The sequence below is a fragment of the Cygnus atratus genome, chromosome 16 (assembly GCF_013377495.2).
Source record: "Cygnus atratus isolate AKBS03 ecotype Queensland, Australia chromosome 16, CAtr_DNAZoo_HiC_assembly, whole genome shotgun sequence".
Lineage (NCBI taxonomy): Eukaryota > Metazoa > Chordata > Aves > Anseriformes > Anatidae > Cygnus > Cygnus atratus.
Genome location: NC_066377.1, coordinates 10,538,077 through 10,555,239, shown reverse-complemented (window position 1 = coordinate 10,555,239; position 17,163 = coordinate 10,538,077). Strand labels below are relative to the sequence as shown.

General features: G+C 40.5%; 1 protein-coding gene across 2 annotated transcripts in view; it reads right to left on the bottom strand.

Moving 5' to 3' along the window:
* The window catches only part of STK4 (serine/threonine kinase 4), a 46,523-nt gene that overhangs the window by 28,764 nt on the left and 596 nt on the right, over nt 1-17,163 (bottom strand). For both annotated transcript variants that reach the window (XM_035548495.2, XM_050713983.1), the window contains exons 2-9: nt 15,699-15,779; nt 14,733-14,861; nt 12,695-12,809; nt 11,959-12,123; nt 11,392-11,559; nt 10,687-10,824; nt 9,945-10,073; nt 7,433-7,619 (exon numbers count right to left, since the gene is read on the bottom strand). In XM_035548495.2, the coding sequence (XP_035404388.1) occupies nt 7,433-7,619; nt 9,945-10,073; nt 10,687-10,824; nt 11,392-11,559; nt 11,959-12,123; nt 12,695-12,809; nt 14,733-14,861; nt 15,699-15,779 (1,112 nt within the window). The remainder of the gene's footprint in view (nt 1-7,432; nt 7,620-9,944; nt 10,074-10,686; nt 10,825-11,391; nt 11,560-11,958; nt 12,124-12,694; nt 12,810-14,732; nt 14,862-15,698; nt 15,780-17,163) is intronic.

Below are 17,163 nucleotides of genomic sequence, written 5' to 3'. Positions count from 1 at the left end.
AACTTGCACAACCTCTCTGTCTAACTGAAGGAGCTTGCTGAGTAATGAAACTATAATTTCTGCTTTTCTAAGATTATTCTTCTCTACTCAGCTTGACAGCAGAAGAATCCTTGTTTTGTTATTTTTCCTCTTCAAAGCGATTGCTATCATCGAGCCAGGGTGAGCTCTAGAATCACAGAGCCTGTCACGAGAAAGAAACATAACCTCAGGAGCACGTTTTGTGTGCTCCTTACTCGAGTCACTTAAGTTAATACAGTGTTATTTAAAATACTTATTCTTGAAGCCACGGTGAGCGATTTCCTCCCTTCTCTCACAAAAATTGGAGCTACACCGGTGACTGGGAGCAGTCGGATCACACTACAAACGTGTTTGAACTACGGCTGCATCTAGCAGTAGATTTTAAGGACCGGCAGCCGTACCAGATTGGGTAAGGGGAACATTCATCTACAAAGAAGGTAATTTAAATCAACAACCATGAAGTGATGAATTACTACACTAGCAATATCAAATTAAAAAAATCAGACACTTGGTACAAGAATACAAATTTCTCAAGATTCCAGGAAGCTGCAATCTTTAGGAAGACAATTGTCCTCGGCTTTGGAAGATACCTGCATTTTAAGAGGATTTCAGGAGCAACAAGATCACATTTTTTGAAATCGACTCACTTGTGCTAGGAAAGAATTATGAATGCCCTAAGCAAAGCTCAGGGAGATGCACCCCTATGAGCAGGAGCTCCAAACCAAGCTCTGCAGAGACACGGTGAGCGCTCATGTTAACCCTAAAGTAAGCACAACCATTGCTGCCTTTTGTCAGACATAAGGCCAGAGAGGGTCCCCTGGGAGAAGCAGTTTCTGCTGTCATATACAAAATTATAGAGTCCTTTTCACTGGGGGATCAAGAGCCATTGTAAAGCAACTGTTCTGTTTTGTCCTTGCTGTCAACAGGCTTGCTGTTCCGCTAGAGCCATAAACCCTCTCACCTTCGGTCTAAAGCTTATTGCTAGCTTGTGTGCATGCACTTGTTCTTGAGAGCACCTCAGCTCTCAGGTGTTCAAAACGTTAGTCTCTACACTACTCACCCACCCCTCCTTGCCTTTTTTTTTTTTTTAAATAGTTCTTGTACCTATTTTCATCCTTCATTTTGGTGGTTTAAATAAACAGAGATCTTCCACTGACTCTCATTTAACAAGCTTAGTCCCCAGTAATCTTCATAAAGTTCCCCTCTGCCTGCTTTAGTTTGAATTATGTAACTCTAAGACTCAAATTGCTCACGTATTTAGGATGCACAAAACAGTGCCCGATGATTATGTGCAAGCAACACTTCATTAATATTAAAATTTCAAATGGAACCGTAGTTTTATTTGCTTCAGGCTATTTCTCTGAGATCACAGATGAACTTTAACAGCTGGACAGCATAATTTGTACAGTATGAACAGGACTGAGTCATTTTATACAGCAGAGCAGAGAGATGCCGATTTATTCAACCAGAGCAAAAAGTGCTCCATCATTAATGAATTCAACTCATGGCAACAGAAGCTGAGATTTCCTCACATTAAAAGCAGACCACATAACACTTGGTACATATTGAAGATTATGAGGACGAGACTTCCCATAATTACAGCCTATCTCAAATTAAATCAAAGCAGAACATGCCTGACAGGTCCTGCTATTAAGAGGGAGCTCCTAAACGACCACCAAAATCAATGCTGGGTATCCTAACTAATCCTCTGTTAATGAACGTGAGGCATCAGAGACATCGAAGGAAGAGCACCAGCACTCATCCGAAGCTGTGGTCTATGTAATTGAGGACTCGTTCTGAAAGGGGAGGAAATCCTCACAGTAACGAAAGCCATTAAAGACCAGACTGCCTCGTTTTGGAGATCTAATGTTTCTTCTCCATAAAAATTCAAAAAAAGATTATGAATTTATAGCAGCTTTCTTCCTCCATCACAGATTTTCAGGACACCTGTCTTTCACCTCATTTGCTTGAGCTGCTAATTTAGTCCAGCAACGAACTACATTACGTGACACAGGCTGTGAGATGTGAAGGTGCACAAAGCAAGAAGTGAACGTTTCATATCCTGCATCATCTGGCTCAGGTTCTGGTGAACTGGAATGAGAAACAACCTCAGTGATGGGGCTGCACTCCTCGGGTCCTGCATGCTGTGGGCACCAGCTCAGGCTCCCGAAATGGCATATAACCAAGTAAGCATTTGCTAACACCCTCTCTATTCATCACCTGGAAACTCCTTTGCCTGTCTAGAGAGAACAGAAAGCAACATGGCAATGAATATTTTTTTTCCCTGAAGCTCGAAGGACTGCTGGTAAAATGAATTTGGTTTTAAACTTCTGTGATTAAGAAATTTAACAATTTATAGAGGGATTATTTCCTGATCAGGATTATTTCCTGATCAGCTTTCTCTGTGCTTTATTTTGATCTAGTAGGAAGCGAGTTTATTCTCAGAAAAGACAGGTAGGCCACAGTCTGCCCATACGTGCAAATATCTATGCACATGGGACAGCCACACTGCTACCCCATCTTCTGGTTGAGTCTCCTGAAACATATTGCCTCCTGGATGCTATTCAGCACTCCTATAGTCATACTTCTCATCTTGCTCAAGAAAAAATCCTCTCTGCTTCCTATCCCCCCCCCCCCCCCAAACACAGGAGTGCCTTATAAGAAGCTGTAAGGAACAGCAAAAAATAGCTCTGTTAAACACATACATCTCTTTCTCCAATTTCAGCATCTCTGAAAATATGAATATTAACAGACCATTAGCTTCATCTTAGAGCTCTGGCAAATACTCATGGCAATTGAAGATGGACAAGCATCCAGCTTAGATCCCAGAGTTAACCCCCCTTCATGCTCCTTTGGTTTGCACATAACCGCTGTTCTAAATGCTAAGACACCACGCAGAAGTCCAGTAGTCTGCCACTACTCAAGTGAAGGGGAAAAAAAAAGCAACAGAAGAAAAAAAACAACAAAATGACAATACATACAATTCCTCCCATTGATCAAAAATACTGTCCTTATGTCCACACAACTCGATATTCCTGAACAAACCAGGCTAGCTGCTGTTTATGTAAAGTTTGCCAGCAAGCCTGTTATTAAGATAAAAGTCAAAAAAAAAAAAAAAAAGAAAAAAAAAGAATAGAACAGATGGGAGACTTATCTGTGAGATTCATATTCTCCACAATTCAAGAGTGGCAGTATAATGCTTCTTACAGTCAGAGGAGAATTCAATCAATGCAGGTGTTTCTATAAACAGTGCGTTATTTAAATGCATAACACGAAGAATGTTTTATGGTTCAATTACACCTAAATGGACCCATTTATTTTAAACACAAAACTGTACCACTGGACATTAATAATGCTAAGGAGTAAGAAGCTGCTATTCCTACAGGGAAAAACAGAGGCCAAACACATCCGATGCCTTTGATAAAATGTGGAGCTATTCTCTCCAATACCTGCATTATCAACTTGGATAACATGCATCTACACGCTCTCAGGCAACCACTGACATTAGACCACCTATAGCTATCTCAGCGACATACCAGCCGTATTTTATTCAATTATAATATTAATGCAATCACACAAACCTTCTGCCATCCACATTCACTCTCCTGTTTAAGTTACTGCTTTACATGAAAAAGTACAGCTTAATTACTAGGGGGAAAAAAGTTTCCAGAACCTCGTCAGTGACACCGCTCTGGTTTAAGTTCAATTATCAGCCGCTGTGTGCCTCACAAACACTCCAAGACTAACAAGCTTACTCTGAATCTTTTTTTTCTAACAGGAAACGGCCAAGTCTGCATCTCAGCTCATTTGACTTTCAGTGAAATCCAATCTCCTCTTGAAAAGAAAAATATCTTTTAAAAACGACCCAACAACCAAGCTTACCAGCGTGAAGATGGTAAAAGCATACCAGAACCAAGACCACCCCTAACTTTATTCTAAGAATTGAACTTAGTTTGTGAACGTTCAAAATAGAAAATTCAATTAAGAATTTTCACCTGCACGTTGCATTATCAAGGCGACAGTGCCACCAGAGCTTCTGGTCTCTCCCCGCACCAGATGCTCGACAGAACGTGTGCCACATTAATAAAAAACCCCACACCCACAATTCTTCCACCCTCTCCTAATCCCTCATTCATCTCAACCCAGAAAACAGACAGCCCAGCTCCCATCACTGCTGACAGTTCCACATTCTCCAGTGTTATTTCAGGCTTCAAAAAGGAAGAGAAACTTTAACATAGAAAATAGGGCAGATTCAAGTACTAGACAAACTAGATCCTATTTCACTTGGACCTGATCGTATTACAGTCCAAGGAAGGCAATGTGTTTATCTGCTTTATTATAAAATTATGTTCCACTCTTTAAATTGAAAAGACAAACTCATGCCAAGTTTCCACTGTCTAAAGACTTACAGCAAATTAAGCAGAAAGAGCAAGGAAGAGTAAAATATATATATATATATTAATGTATATATGTGGCAGTATTTACTAGCACTATAAACACTACGTATTCTCATACAGAATAATTAAAAAGGATGATCGCAGACATATTCACGGCTCAAAAGTTACTCCAGCTCCCGACCACAATGGAAATGTCTGTTACCACAAATGTTTGTTCATCTACAGTCCTTCAGCTACTTCCAGCGTTTTCATGGAAGAGCTGAACTGCAATCTGTAAGTAATCTGTTAGCTATCAATCTGTAAGTAAAACGCGTCACGGCACAATTTACTATCTGCAGTTTCACGCAATCACTGGAGTGCTTTCAAAACGCATAGCACAATGTCATAGTGACGTTTTTAATGCTGCCTGAATATTTATATTGAGTGTCCAGAGAAAAGCCAAGCAAATGGAAGAATTTAAGCAAACAGAATTACAGCTCTGTTGACTACAAAACTAACAAAACTTTCCCCTACAATGTAAAATACTAGGGTTTCCTCTGGGCCTGAAAAGTCATGAGCTGATTTAAGCAAGAATCACCTTCAGGGCTGTGAAAACTTGTTTGTTTGAGATTTCTAAGACAAGCCTATCTAAAGCAACACATTTCAATGCCTCATAAATATTTTTTACATTACAAAAATAAAGTGAAAGCAAACTGTCGAACACATGGATTTATTTATTTACTTAAATTAGGTGGAAGAGCTAGATCACCAGCTCAGAAGCTTGTCATTAAACAGCCCTAGCCACCTTGGAAAGCTAAATTCTCCTACTAATACCACGCAAGAAAAATCTGTACTTCTTTATTGACTTAAAACAGGTTTTATTGTGAGTCATAACACAAGCTGCCAAGTGAAACACAGACTTCTTTAAAAATATGAAACAATGAAGCTTCTTCAAACTCAGCAGCTTCCAAACGCCACCATAACTTTTACGTTGAGGATTACAAAAACTTGCTCCAGAGGGCTCTGCAGCAGGCAGATGAGCTTTGCAGTTAAACCAATTTAACTGCTTGTTAAGCAAGTATGAACATGGAAATGTCGGACAGATGGAGCTAAAGGCAATTCACACGAAGGGCATTTGCAAGCTGCTAAAAGACACTGTCCAAGAAACAATCACAGAACTTCTCTGTGTGGAAGCAAGAATTTTAGCGTTATTCTGCTGCGGAAGAAGGAGAAGAAGGTGTTATGAAAAAGTTACGTTTCAATTTGGTACAATCACTTTCACTGATGCCTAATTTTTTGTAATCGAGTTACAAGTTATAAAAGCACAGCTCAGTGCTGGGCGCAGCTGGGTTTCACCAGACACTGCTGTGCAGAACCTCTCACCAGGGACGTGGTACCAGTGTCGGGCATCACTTGCTCCTGGGATCTCAAAAAGCCTCCTCCAGAAGGCAGAGCTGCTCAAGCACTTCCACTGCATGCCTGGCTTGGAACACTGGTACGCAGGAGTAGTTGAATTACAGTGTTTTAAAGAAGGATGAAGTCTAAAGTCTAAGGGGGTTAAAAGAAAAACTCAACTTTCTAGTCACAGCTCTAGATTTCTTAAGCTTGTTCTGGAGCTCCCTCCTGAGGCTAGATGCTACACTACGTAAGCATCATCATTGCTACACTACGTAACTGCAATGTCTTTGGAACTGATTCTGCTCAAAATGAGAGTATGTCCTTGTAAAAGAGATTATCGGAGGTGTCTCCTCAAAACGCTGTACACTAGCTCAAAGAGAGAAGCAGAGCTTTTGAGCTACAAGCACTGCAATCTCACAAAGACGGGGAGAAGACAAACACCCATTAAACAGACGGAGATAAATCCAAGTGGTGCTTCACTTACACGGCTTTGATAGCCGGTACAGGGGCACCACTGACGATACCACCTCTGTCGTTATGAATCCTGACATGGAACAGCACAAACTGCTTCTATGTATAAAGAAACAGCCACTTCGTTTGACTGAAGGCTGGTAACACATCCCACTCTCTTTGGGTGACCTATTAAGGTACTCTGAGTATCCACCTGCCTCCTGCTAGTTACTCCACAAAACCTGATGGCATTACTCCATTGTCCTTGTTGCCACAAGCTACTACACGGGCTGACACCTCCATTTCTAAGACATTTCTACAGGGCTGAATCGGTGTTTGCCGAAGTTTGCAAAATTCTTTAAACAGGTTCCACTGAAATTTCACTGTCTGCTAGTGGAAAGCAGGATCCTTCCACAAGCTCTAGAGGGCCCCCGCATGGAAGAAGGTTTCAATGCAAGATTTCCTGATAAAAGGATTTTTCCCACGCTCTTGGTGAGAATTTTTATTTCTTCCACAATAGCTAAAGCTTAAAAACGAGATAGCCAAAGAAGCCTTTGGAAATAGCACAAAAGCCAAAAGAACAAGCCTTGCCTATGACAATCATATTTTACTGCTGCCAAGCCCCCACTCAGCACTTTCCTCAGTCCTTGAACAAACATCCATGCTGGCCAGCTGAGTCATCTATGACTACCTCTGCCTTGATACTGTTGAGATAACCAATTCTGCAGGAACACGCTTCTATGAGAATTCATAATTGAGACAAGATTTGTTTGTTCTTGTTATGCTTTTCCAAGGAGATTCTCATCATCATCTCATTAATCCAAGAAATACTTCCAACCTTTTTCCAAGTCATGCTCTTAGGTCTTGCACAGACTATCAGCAAAGTCACATCACGTTAAATATTACTTCCTACAATAGGGCTTGTAGTTTTAGTACGATTTTCTATTTTAGGGTGGAACGGATTTCAACCTGAGTGTCTCAGAACAGCCACACAGTTTATTTGGTTGTCCTTACTGAACCTGTCCTTAGCAACACTAAAAAAAGCATGAAGTCTAGAGATGCTGGCTCTTCCCACTGCATGCCTTGCTGTGTTTGCAGTGTGTAAGATATCTGTCATTTCATAAGTGAAGCCCTTTACGTGTTGCATCGATTTCCCAGTAATTTTGTAGAAGTTAAAGATGTGTTCTTACTTTTCATGGTGCCCTCCTCTTCTTCCTCCTCTGTGTTTACGACCATTGTACCCAGCTGGGATTCCAAGGTGCCATCATGCTCTATCATCGTATTGGCTCCATCACCCAGTGTGCTGACAGCTCTTATGGTACTGGTTTCATCTCCACTCGCCCTCACCATAGTACCTGAATCAGTTTCATCTTCCTCCTGTACAAAGATGTCATAAATACATTTTTATTGATGATGGTCAAGTCCTGTGAAGAGTGGCTGTATTCAAGGATACTAGCAAATTTTACTAATTCAGAGATTTTGACAAATATACACGGAAATCAGTGACATTTTGGTTTATGCATGTAGATAAATAAGAGAGCACATAAACAATCAGCAGAGACGTCTCAATACAACCAGTATCTCATTCCTGACCTGGTGACCTGTCCCTAAGTAGATTACAATACTCATTCAGTCATTTATGTTTCTATTCATGCTGCCAGTTATATCAGCTGACCTAAAACCCCTATCTCAAGTGATATAGTTCACCAAATTATGAGTTATTAGACTGCAACAGTTCTAAGTCTGTAGTGCACGACTCACCAAAGGAAAGTGATTACCCTATATTTCAGAACTCTGTCTTCAACATTTGGGCAGTTTTACTCCTATAACATTCAGAAGCACTGAAGAAAACAAACAAATTTGCAAATCTTTAAATGAAATAAGTTATCAAAGTCCAGTCTTTTTTCTTTTTCAGATAAAAATTGTTTCTTATTCTTCTATTTGTTAACAGATAATTGATATTGTAGAAATTTGAACTAATGCTGTCACAGCTCAGGAGGCAGAATATTTAAGAAAACACAAACTTCTGAAATAAATTCTGGTAGGACAGCTTTTTGGAAGATACCTACATTGGCCAGAGCAAGTAGTTTTGCTAGGCTGTGTCCCTCAGTATCATTTATGACTAGAATTTCATGAAGAGTGAGGTCAGAATTACTACAATCTATTTTGTTTCCTGGAAATGTGCGCCTGGTATCCCACAACAGCAATAGAAATCACCTTCTAGGTTTAGAGCAGTGCTACTTATTAAATCTCATAAAAAGTTTCTAGGCAGCTCACCTTGGAGCTAAATATTAAAAAAAATAAAAAATAAAAAATAAAAAAGCAAATGTTTTGTTGTAAGTACAAAGCTCATGGTTCTTTAATCTATATGTGACCATGGCCTGACTGGCCTGCATTAGCATTAGAGGAAATACACAGGTCTAGCCCAAGAAGCCGTAATATTCCATCTCCATGTCATTATCAGAAAGAAGTACACCCTTCCACATTCTGCTGTTGTATGCCTTTTCTTTGCACTGTCAAGCATGCCTATATAATTAACTTCCCAATCTCAAAACGAATAGCAAGAGGAGGAAAAAACTACACAAGATCTTAATGGAGGAAAAATATATTTTATGTGGAGATGAGTGGGTGAGAGGAAGCATCAAATTCCTTTGCTACACATCATTTAACAGAACAACAGCAGAAATTTCCATAGCACTTGGGAAGCGCTTGAGAACACTTTTCTGCTAGCAGACACAGAATACAGAAGCTTCAGGAAAACACACACACCCCAACAGAGACCACTCGGCTCCACTACGGAGACACCGTCTCTCAGCAACGAGACCCCAGACCAGTCAGAAACGAAGGGGAGAGGGTAGGGACAACACTCTTAGAGCCAACATCATGGCAAGGCGACCAATAAAATTACTTCCACACTGAATAAATATGCAGTCCTAAACTGGAAAACCAGATGAACAATGTATTAGATCTGTTTTACTGTGCAACATGCTATTCATGTCCAACCTCTGAAAGGGACTGTGGCATACAATGCCTTCTGTTGCCCATTTCGTTTACGCAGATTGAAGCAAGCAGAGGCTCAAGAAAAAAAAAAAAAAGCTTTCAACATGCTTTCCATATTCACATGCTGTAACCATTGAACCAAGGCACTCAGGACGTAAATTCACAGCAATTCCCTCAACACTTGTCATGCCCTCACCTCATATTTCTGTCGGTTGTTCTTGTGTAGTAGAAAGTTTCTATATGGGGGGTTCTAAGGCACAACAATAGTAAAACAACATAACATACTCACAGCATAGTGTATCACAGATATTATTTTATACTAGCAGAGCAGTCTAAGACCTCAATCTACAATAAAAAATTCTCATTACTTCATAAAGAATATTATCCAGTTATGAACCTACATTAAAGTCTTGCATATGCTACTATATAATCACATTCAATCGCAAGTCTTTAGCTACACTTTGAGCTAATTAAATAAGCTAAATATTAGGTGGGACACGCTGACTGTCCCACTCAAATGCAAAGATTGAGCAGAGTTCAAGCATCAGGTTAAGTAGTCATAAAGTAGAAAATTCAAGAACTAAGTCAAATCCATGGGCAATTGAACAAAATACTGAAAAAAAAACACAAAAAAGCAGCGGCTAAGCATTATGCAAGGACTGAGATATTGAACCTCATATACTGTTGCTACTAAATACTCACTGAATTTTCTTCATCTTCTTGATCTAGTTCACGCTGTTGTGCCTCTTGACGTTTTAGCTTGATATCCATTGCTTCATTAATCAAATCTCGCAGAATTGACACTCCTTTGGCACTTTTAACAAATGGGTGCTGCAAGATATATTAAAAGTTAGTAAGCACTGCACCCGAACCAACATTTAATAGTAGACACTGCTACAATGGCCCACTTCTAATCAAAATTAAGGTTTAACTCAATACCTTACTAAAATAAAATTAAAAAATCAAATATTCCTGTGTAACACAAGAGGGAGCCCTCCCACCCAAACAAGATCCCACTCTAAAGGCACTTACTGCTGTGAAACATTGGGCTCATTCCCCTCCCACAAACCCTACTTATTCCTTAACGGCTTAGCTGTATACAGCCAGTTTCATAGATTGCCATGCCTATACCATTCATACCATGAGCAATTACGTTCATCTGTGCCTCTCCTTTTTAGTGTTTTAAGAGACAGTCACTTGGCAGCGCTGATGAGAATTTGAAGGCAAAATAAAAACCTCCAGAAAGATAGGAAGCTGAAATCAGACCAGTTCTTGGGGAAGAACTGAAAAGTTGAAGTTGGCTATAAATTTAATCAGACATTAGTGAAATCTGTAGTGCATGGGATCACCCAAGAAATGAGACCAACATCTCAACAGGCACAGCGCTGCCTACACTAGCGGCCTTCTCTAGAGTTGATGTTCTTGCAAGGAAAGGCAGACAGACCTGCAGAAGCTGCGTAGCAGTGGCACGCTGCTCGGGGCTCTTGACGAGACACTGTTTCACAAAATCCGTGAAATTGTCTGACCAGATCTCTGGTTTCCGGAATGTTGGAGGCGGATTGGTAGGAATCATGAAAATTGCCTGTAAACGGAAGAATATTCCAGATTTCCAAACAAAGTTTAAAACTTCCTAGCATAAACACACACAGATATACACAGGTGCTAAAGAATGACTGACACTTCGAGTTTGCTGCTTCTGAAGAGTTTATACCAATATTATACGTAAATTTGCTCAGAGGGGACACGGAGCAACAAATCAAACTTTTCTCACTAGGTGCTTACACTTCTGTCTGAGCCATTATATGTCTCAAGAGGCATGAATCTGCCATTTTTAAGTCTTAAAAAAAACGTGCTTGCATGCAAAACAAAATAACTCTGGAGAATATATAGTTGAAAATATGTTTCTTCACACCCAACGCAGGGAGATGCAGCTATGTCTTGACAGAACAGGACCATGATTTTCCTTTCCATGCAGGTTCTCCCTCTCAAAGAACTGTTTTTCATTTAATCTACAGCACAAACAACTGACAGAAAATAAATCATTTTCTGTAAATTAAAAGCAAGATGGCACGTCGGCATTTTATTCAGCCAGCTATAATAGCAAATCATTTCCACAGAGCAACACATTTTAAAAGGCCGCAGTCCTCACCCTCATAGGATGAATGTCTGCATATGGTGGTTTGCCTTCCGCCATTTCTATTGCGGTGATTCCCAGAGACCAGATGTCTGCAACACAATTATACCCAATTTCTTGGATCACTTCTGGAGCCATCCAAAACGGGGTCCCTATAACTGTGTTCCGTTTTGCCATGGTATCCTGAGAAGAAGAGTAAGATAAAAATCCAGACAACGGCAATTGTATCAGCCACAAGCATTCACTAATGAATTATCGTGCTAATTATCTGTCACTTGCACGCACATATATTACTAGATTAAGCAAGACTGGGATATGGAGGACTGCAACGGGAAATTGAAGGATGCTTACAGAAGTTAGACATGAACTGAGGCAAACAGCAAACATCATCACAGACTGTTACTTAGGTACAGCAGCTTCCAGAGGAAGCCATGCTCTAATCTGCTGCTGTTCTAGCGTCCTATTATGTTGACGCAAAGTTCTAGAAAGCAGTTTAGAACATCTTGAAGTCTCCACAAGCACATAATACTTATATGCAGTTTAAAAAGAGAAAGTGTACACAGTCATCTTAGTTTTACTTACGGTAAGCTGTCCTGCCACTCCAAAATCTGCAAGTTTAGCATGCCCCTCTGTATTTAGCAATATATTTCCAGCTTTGATGTCCCTGTGTATCTTCCTCATAAAATGCAGGTACTCTAGTCCTTTCAGTGTTGACTGCACTATTGTGGCAATTTCCTCCTCCGTGAGCTAAAGAAAAGAAGAGTTACTATCAACCTATTAGTTGCTGAGATGTAACACAATGCTGTTTCAGTCTGTATTTCCCTGAGATTTACTAATTGGCATTTAATTGCCTTCATTAAAGGTTGCCATACTGACTAATGGAAAAGTCCATATGTTTTCAGTCAGCAACCTTCAGCATTACGTAGTTGAGTTAGTTTACAACCAGCATACATGTACATACATACCACAATCCTCTCACAACTTGTAATTCTTACCCTGCAATAGCCAAAAGTAAGGCAAAGTAGAGTGTGCTACTCAGAATCAGTCTGGGTTTTCAGGAAAGCCAAGGTAACATCCTAACAAAAATTCTGACAACTGATTACTTTATCCAGATAACCAAAACTTGATTAATATAACCAGCTTCCTCATTTTCAGGGGAACAAAGGGCCTGCATCTCAGGTGGCAGCCCTGGCTGTGTCAGGCACTGAACACCTCATAAGAGTTATGCCCAAAAGGCAGTGCACACGCTACTTAGCTTCCTCGAGCTGCTGGACACCCATGCTTCCCGTTTGTAACATTCAAAGGAGAAAGTACGTACAGTTTTATTTCGTAATCGAATAATATCGGACACGGATCCAGCACCGCAGTATTCCATGACTATCCACAGGTCTGTGTTCTTAAAATAGCTGCCGTAATACTTCACCACATGAGGACTATGAAATATGAAAAAGGAAGAAGAAACCAAAGGGTCAAATACTGATGACCAGTACAACTGAATAAGCAAAAGCAAAACACACTGCTGACTCCCTAAGCAGGCTTTAAAAATCCAGAGCTGAAGTGCCACTGAAACCCTGACCAAAAGTGTTCCAAACCAGTCTGAACTTTCACAGGGCTACTGCAGTCCTGCCAGGCCTCTTCCCTCAACCAACCTGCTTAAAAGTTGATTCAGGGAGTTAAAATGTCAGAAAATGAGTCCTACAGAAATAAGGAAGGACCAGCATTCAGTCTCGTTTAGCTCCCAGAACTGGATTAATACAAGGTCAGTACCACGGTGGGCAAGAAGGCAGGGCACCAAGGGAATGAGAAATGGACCACGGCAGTCCCTGGTAAAGCTGCTGCAGAGCATTTGCAATCAAATGGAAACATTAAATATGGTCAAAAGTTTGCTAGAAAATAGCTGTGGGGTTCCTTAAGAGGAATATTCCCCCATTACCACATACACTTTCTTGTCTCTACAATTTCGTTCAGGAACGTGATGTATTTTAGGAATCCTGTACAACTTAAAACTCTCTCATACAGTCAGTTATCAGACTGCCCAAAAAGCAAACAACCTAACGAAGTACACTATAGTCAGAATGACCATCTGCCCTTTGGGAAAGGCAAAGCTAAAAACTAACAGAAGGAACTTTTCTGATTTTGTGGGATGAAAGTTAAAGAATAAAAGTGCACTTATTCTATTCCTTGCCAAACATTTTCTAATGAAGACACGAAAGACCAGCAAAATCAAGAAGTCAGTGTCCCTGAAGGTTTGCACAGAAAATCTGATGTTCCATTGATTCACTCCCTCTGCTGTTCATAACTGTAAAATCTCATTTTAGGACTTACACTATTAATATTTAATTTCTTTTTATGGAGACACCTATTAATGCCTTCCAGGTTACGCAGTAAGACTTTTCAAGAACAAATTCTTTAAAAGTTTCATTTTGTTAGCTGCCACCAGACATCTTCATTTAAAGATAGTGAGAGCGAAATGCAACAGAGTGACTGGGACCATAGCTTTATGTTGCTAATGCCAGTTACTTTAAATGGTTTTCTATGCCTGAAGCCTATCAAAATAGCATGTCTTAAGGCTAGACTCCTAGTATCAGAAGAAATTTGTATACTTTAAACTCTCAGACTAGGATACACTTTGACAGGGGGTCTTCTGCACCTCCTGGTCTTGTCTGCCTAAGCTCATATAACATCTTTTCCCACAAGAAACATGCAAAAACAACCCAGAGAGCCAAACATCAGTCCATAAGCTATTCTGAGCATGCTAACGTGAGCAGACAGCTTGTAACGCACTATAACCCGCACAGGCAGAAAGTGGCCTCGTGAAGGACAATTCTGCCACCTAAGCAGACGACGCACATGCAAGAGTAGTCATGCATTAGTGGCTCTCATCCACATGCCTCTTAAAAAAAAAAAGGAGCATAAAAAAAAGCAAAACCAAACCCCTCTCCTAACGGTTTCTATGTCCACACCAAAACTTGCGTGTAATTCATTACCCCTCGGACATGGGAGCCGCTGTGCTAACCCACAATCAAGTTACCACTGTTCAACGAGTTACGGCGCGTCGGGACAACTGCAGTACCTGCTCACACGCCTCGCTCGTTGCCGGCAGCAAGCGCAAGGTTATTTAACTTAGTTAGCTTAATGCTCTCGCATTGCAAGCTTAATTTTCGTTGTCTTACCTTTGCTTGAATTAACACTACCCAAATGGTGGGTTAACATGACTCAGTTGATACGAGGTAACTTGACCGTACAAGTCCAGCCTTTTAAAAAACATTTAAGCAACATCATCGCTTTTATGTGATTAAATGCCAGATCACAGGCAATACTTTTCTTTACATACTGATGATAGGTTTCACATTTACCTGTCACATTGCTGCATTATGGATATTTCCTTTATAATCTCTTGCAGGTCAGATTCCACAGGAACTTGTTTAATTGCAACAACTTGACCCGTTTCTTTATGAATAGCTTTGAACACACTGCCATAGGAACTATGAAACAAAATAGCAAACAATGAATAAAAGACCGTTTTAAAAATGCAAATGTTATGCTTTTCGCAAGTGCCTACTTTGGTGGAAAAAAAATATAATACCTCCTGCTACAAATATTTTTACATTAATTTAAATAATCGGTCCACAAGCTTGTAAACACTATACATATAACAGCATGCTGAGACGGTCAGAAAGGAGCCAGTCATCATTATGCACCCGTAGATTTGGAAGGGCCTTTTACACAAATCCAACCAAAGCAGCATCTCTTTCTCCAGCATACGGTACCAGCTGAGCAACAGTAAGAACAACAGCTCTGGTCAGAGAGCTCCGCTCACTCTTGTCAGATATAATTTGTCTTATTTCCAGCTTCTTTGCTTACAGCAGCCAGGCAGAATTTCCACTCAGTTTTTCAAATGAACTGCTTAAGGTGATAAACACATCACTTACTGAGTGTTCCCAAACTGCTCTGCCTGAGCAAGTGGCACAATGAAACAGAATTTCCTTCCCACCACACAGATCTTCCACAAGAGGTACCAGGGATGAACTATAAGACCTCCTGGGTTCCCACAAAGCACTCCAGTGTGCCATTTTTCAACAACATTTTGACTGCCTTCTGCTGAATCATAAGCTATGGCTTGGTTTAATGAAGACATCTTACTCCTGGCAAACACATTATTTATTCTGTTACTAACCAAATGCAGTCGTTACACTAATGCATACTTTTGCAGTAATAGGATCATGACAAAGTGAAAAATCAAAGACCACCGAACATATATCCATTACACACATCCGCCCTTTGAGAAATGTACTTTGGGCCCACTGTAATAGAGCACATACCCTTCTCCAAGCTTCTCCAACACATCAAAAACTTCTTCAGGTTGTTTGGTTAAACTGTCTTCATCTAACTTCTTCAGCTGCCTGTATATGTAAGAATAGAGAAATTGCTACATTTAATTTTATTGCAAATGGGGGCTCTGCTGAAACAAAAGAATAAATAATGCCACTTTAGTATCTGGAAGGCTTGCATAAAGTAAGTTGATTATCAAATAAGTTTATGTCACATAGTTAGAAAAACAAGTATTATCATTATCTAATAGCAAAAAAGGACTGGGAATTACAGAGACCAGAATTTGTTCAGGCACACAGACCTACAGTGCCTCTTTGTGGAATGCACGTGAGGATCTACATGCTGGTGGTCAATTCCAACTTGGCACTGCAGTCTCTTGTAGCTATTGAACATACCTGCTAATGTTCAAACTCTTGCATGGAAGGTAAGTACTAGGGCTGTGCAAAAGGGAACACAGTCTTCTCTGTGATCTTATAGTACGTAAGGAATACATCTGTTGGGAGGATGCAGGCAATACCGATTTCATTTGTCCGTTTTTAAGGACATTAGTTCAGATACTGGCTTTGTGCCTGGACATATATTAGGAAAATGCTATCAGGGAGAAAGGAAAAAAAAAGGGGGGAGGGGGAGAGGGAAAGGAAACTTATCTGACTTTGAGGATCTTAATGCTGCTCGGTTTGTTCCTCTCAAATGCATTGCTAAGGGTCCGCTGAAATACCTTCTACGTATCGAGGTAATTTTAGTGCAACGTGCTAGGTACTGGGATCCCTCACTTACCAACCCCCACCCCAGTAGGGCTTCCAGGGAGATTCCCTACAGAAAGCAATGAGAAAATCGACCACGCTTGTTCCAGCTCAGTTCTACCCCACCGGAGAGCTGTTCGCCAAGAAACTTCCTAAAGCAGCTAACGACTACATTTGTATTTCTAAAAGATATTATAAATGTAATATGTATAAACACTAAAAATATACAAAAAGTTCTGAAAACAAACTCTTTTACTATCAAATAAGCAGTACCCAATAGCCCACAAGGAAGTTTTTTGCACAAACTACCAGAAAAACTGACACCCACCAGAGAAACCTAGCCAAACTCCAGCTCTCACAACTCTCCAAGACCCAGAACCTTGTCAGTGCCCGTGTCTTCAGAACTCACAAGCCTCACAGCAACCAACATTTAAGATGAAATACGCGTGGCTGCCTGCAACTGCAAAAAGCTCTTACTGCTGCTGTTAAAGACCGCCACTCCAGGCACGTATGTACTAATTTTCACACTAAATATGTATTTTTTCCCCCCAGTTTCTTCATAGCCAGAACGAAAAGCTGCTGGTTGGGCCCTGGTTACTCCGTTTCCGTACGAAGCCGGAGCGGAGGCGCGGTGCCCGCCTGCAGCACGAAGAATGGCTTCCTGAGGCGGAGGAAACGAACAGAAGCAGAGTCAGGAAGTGGTGAAATGCCG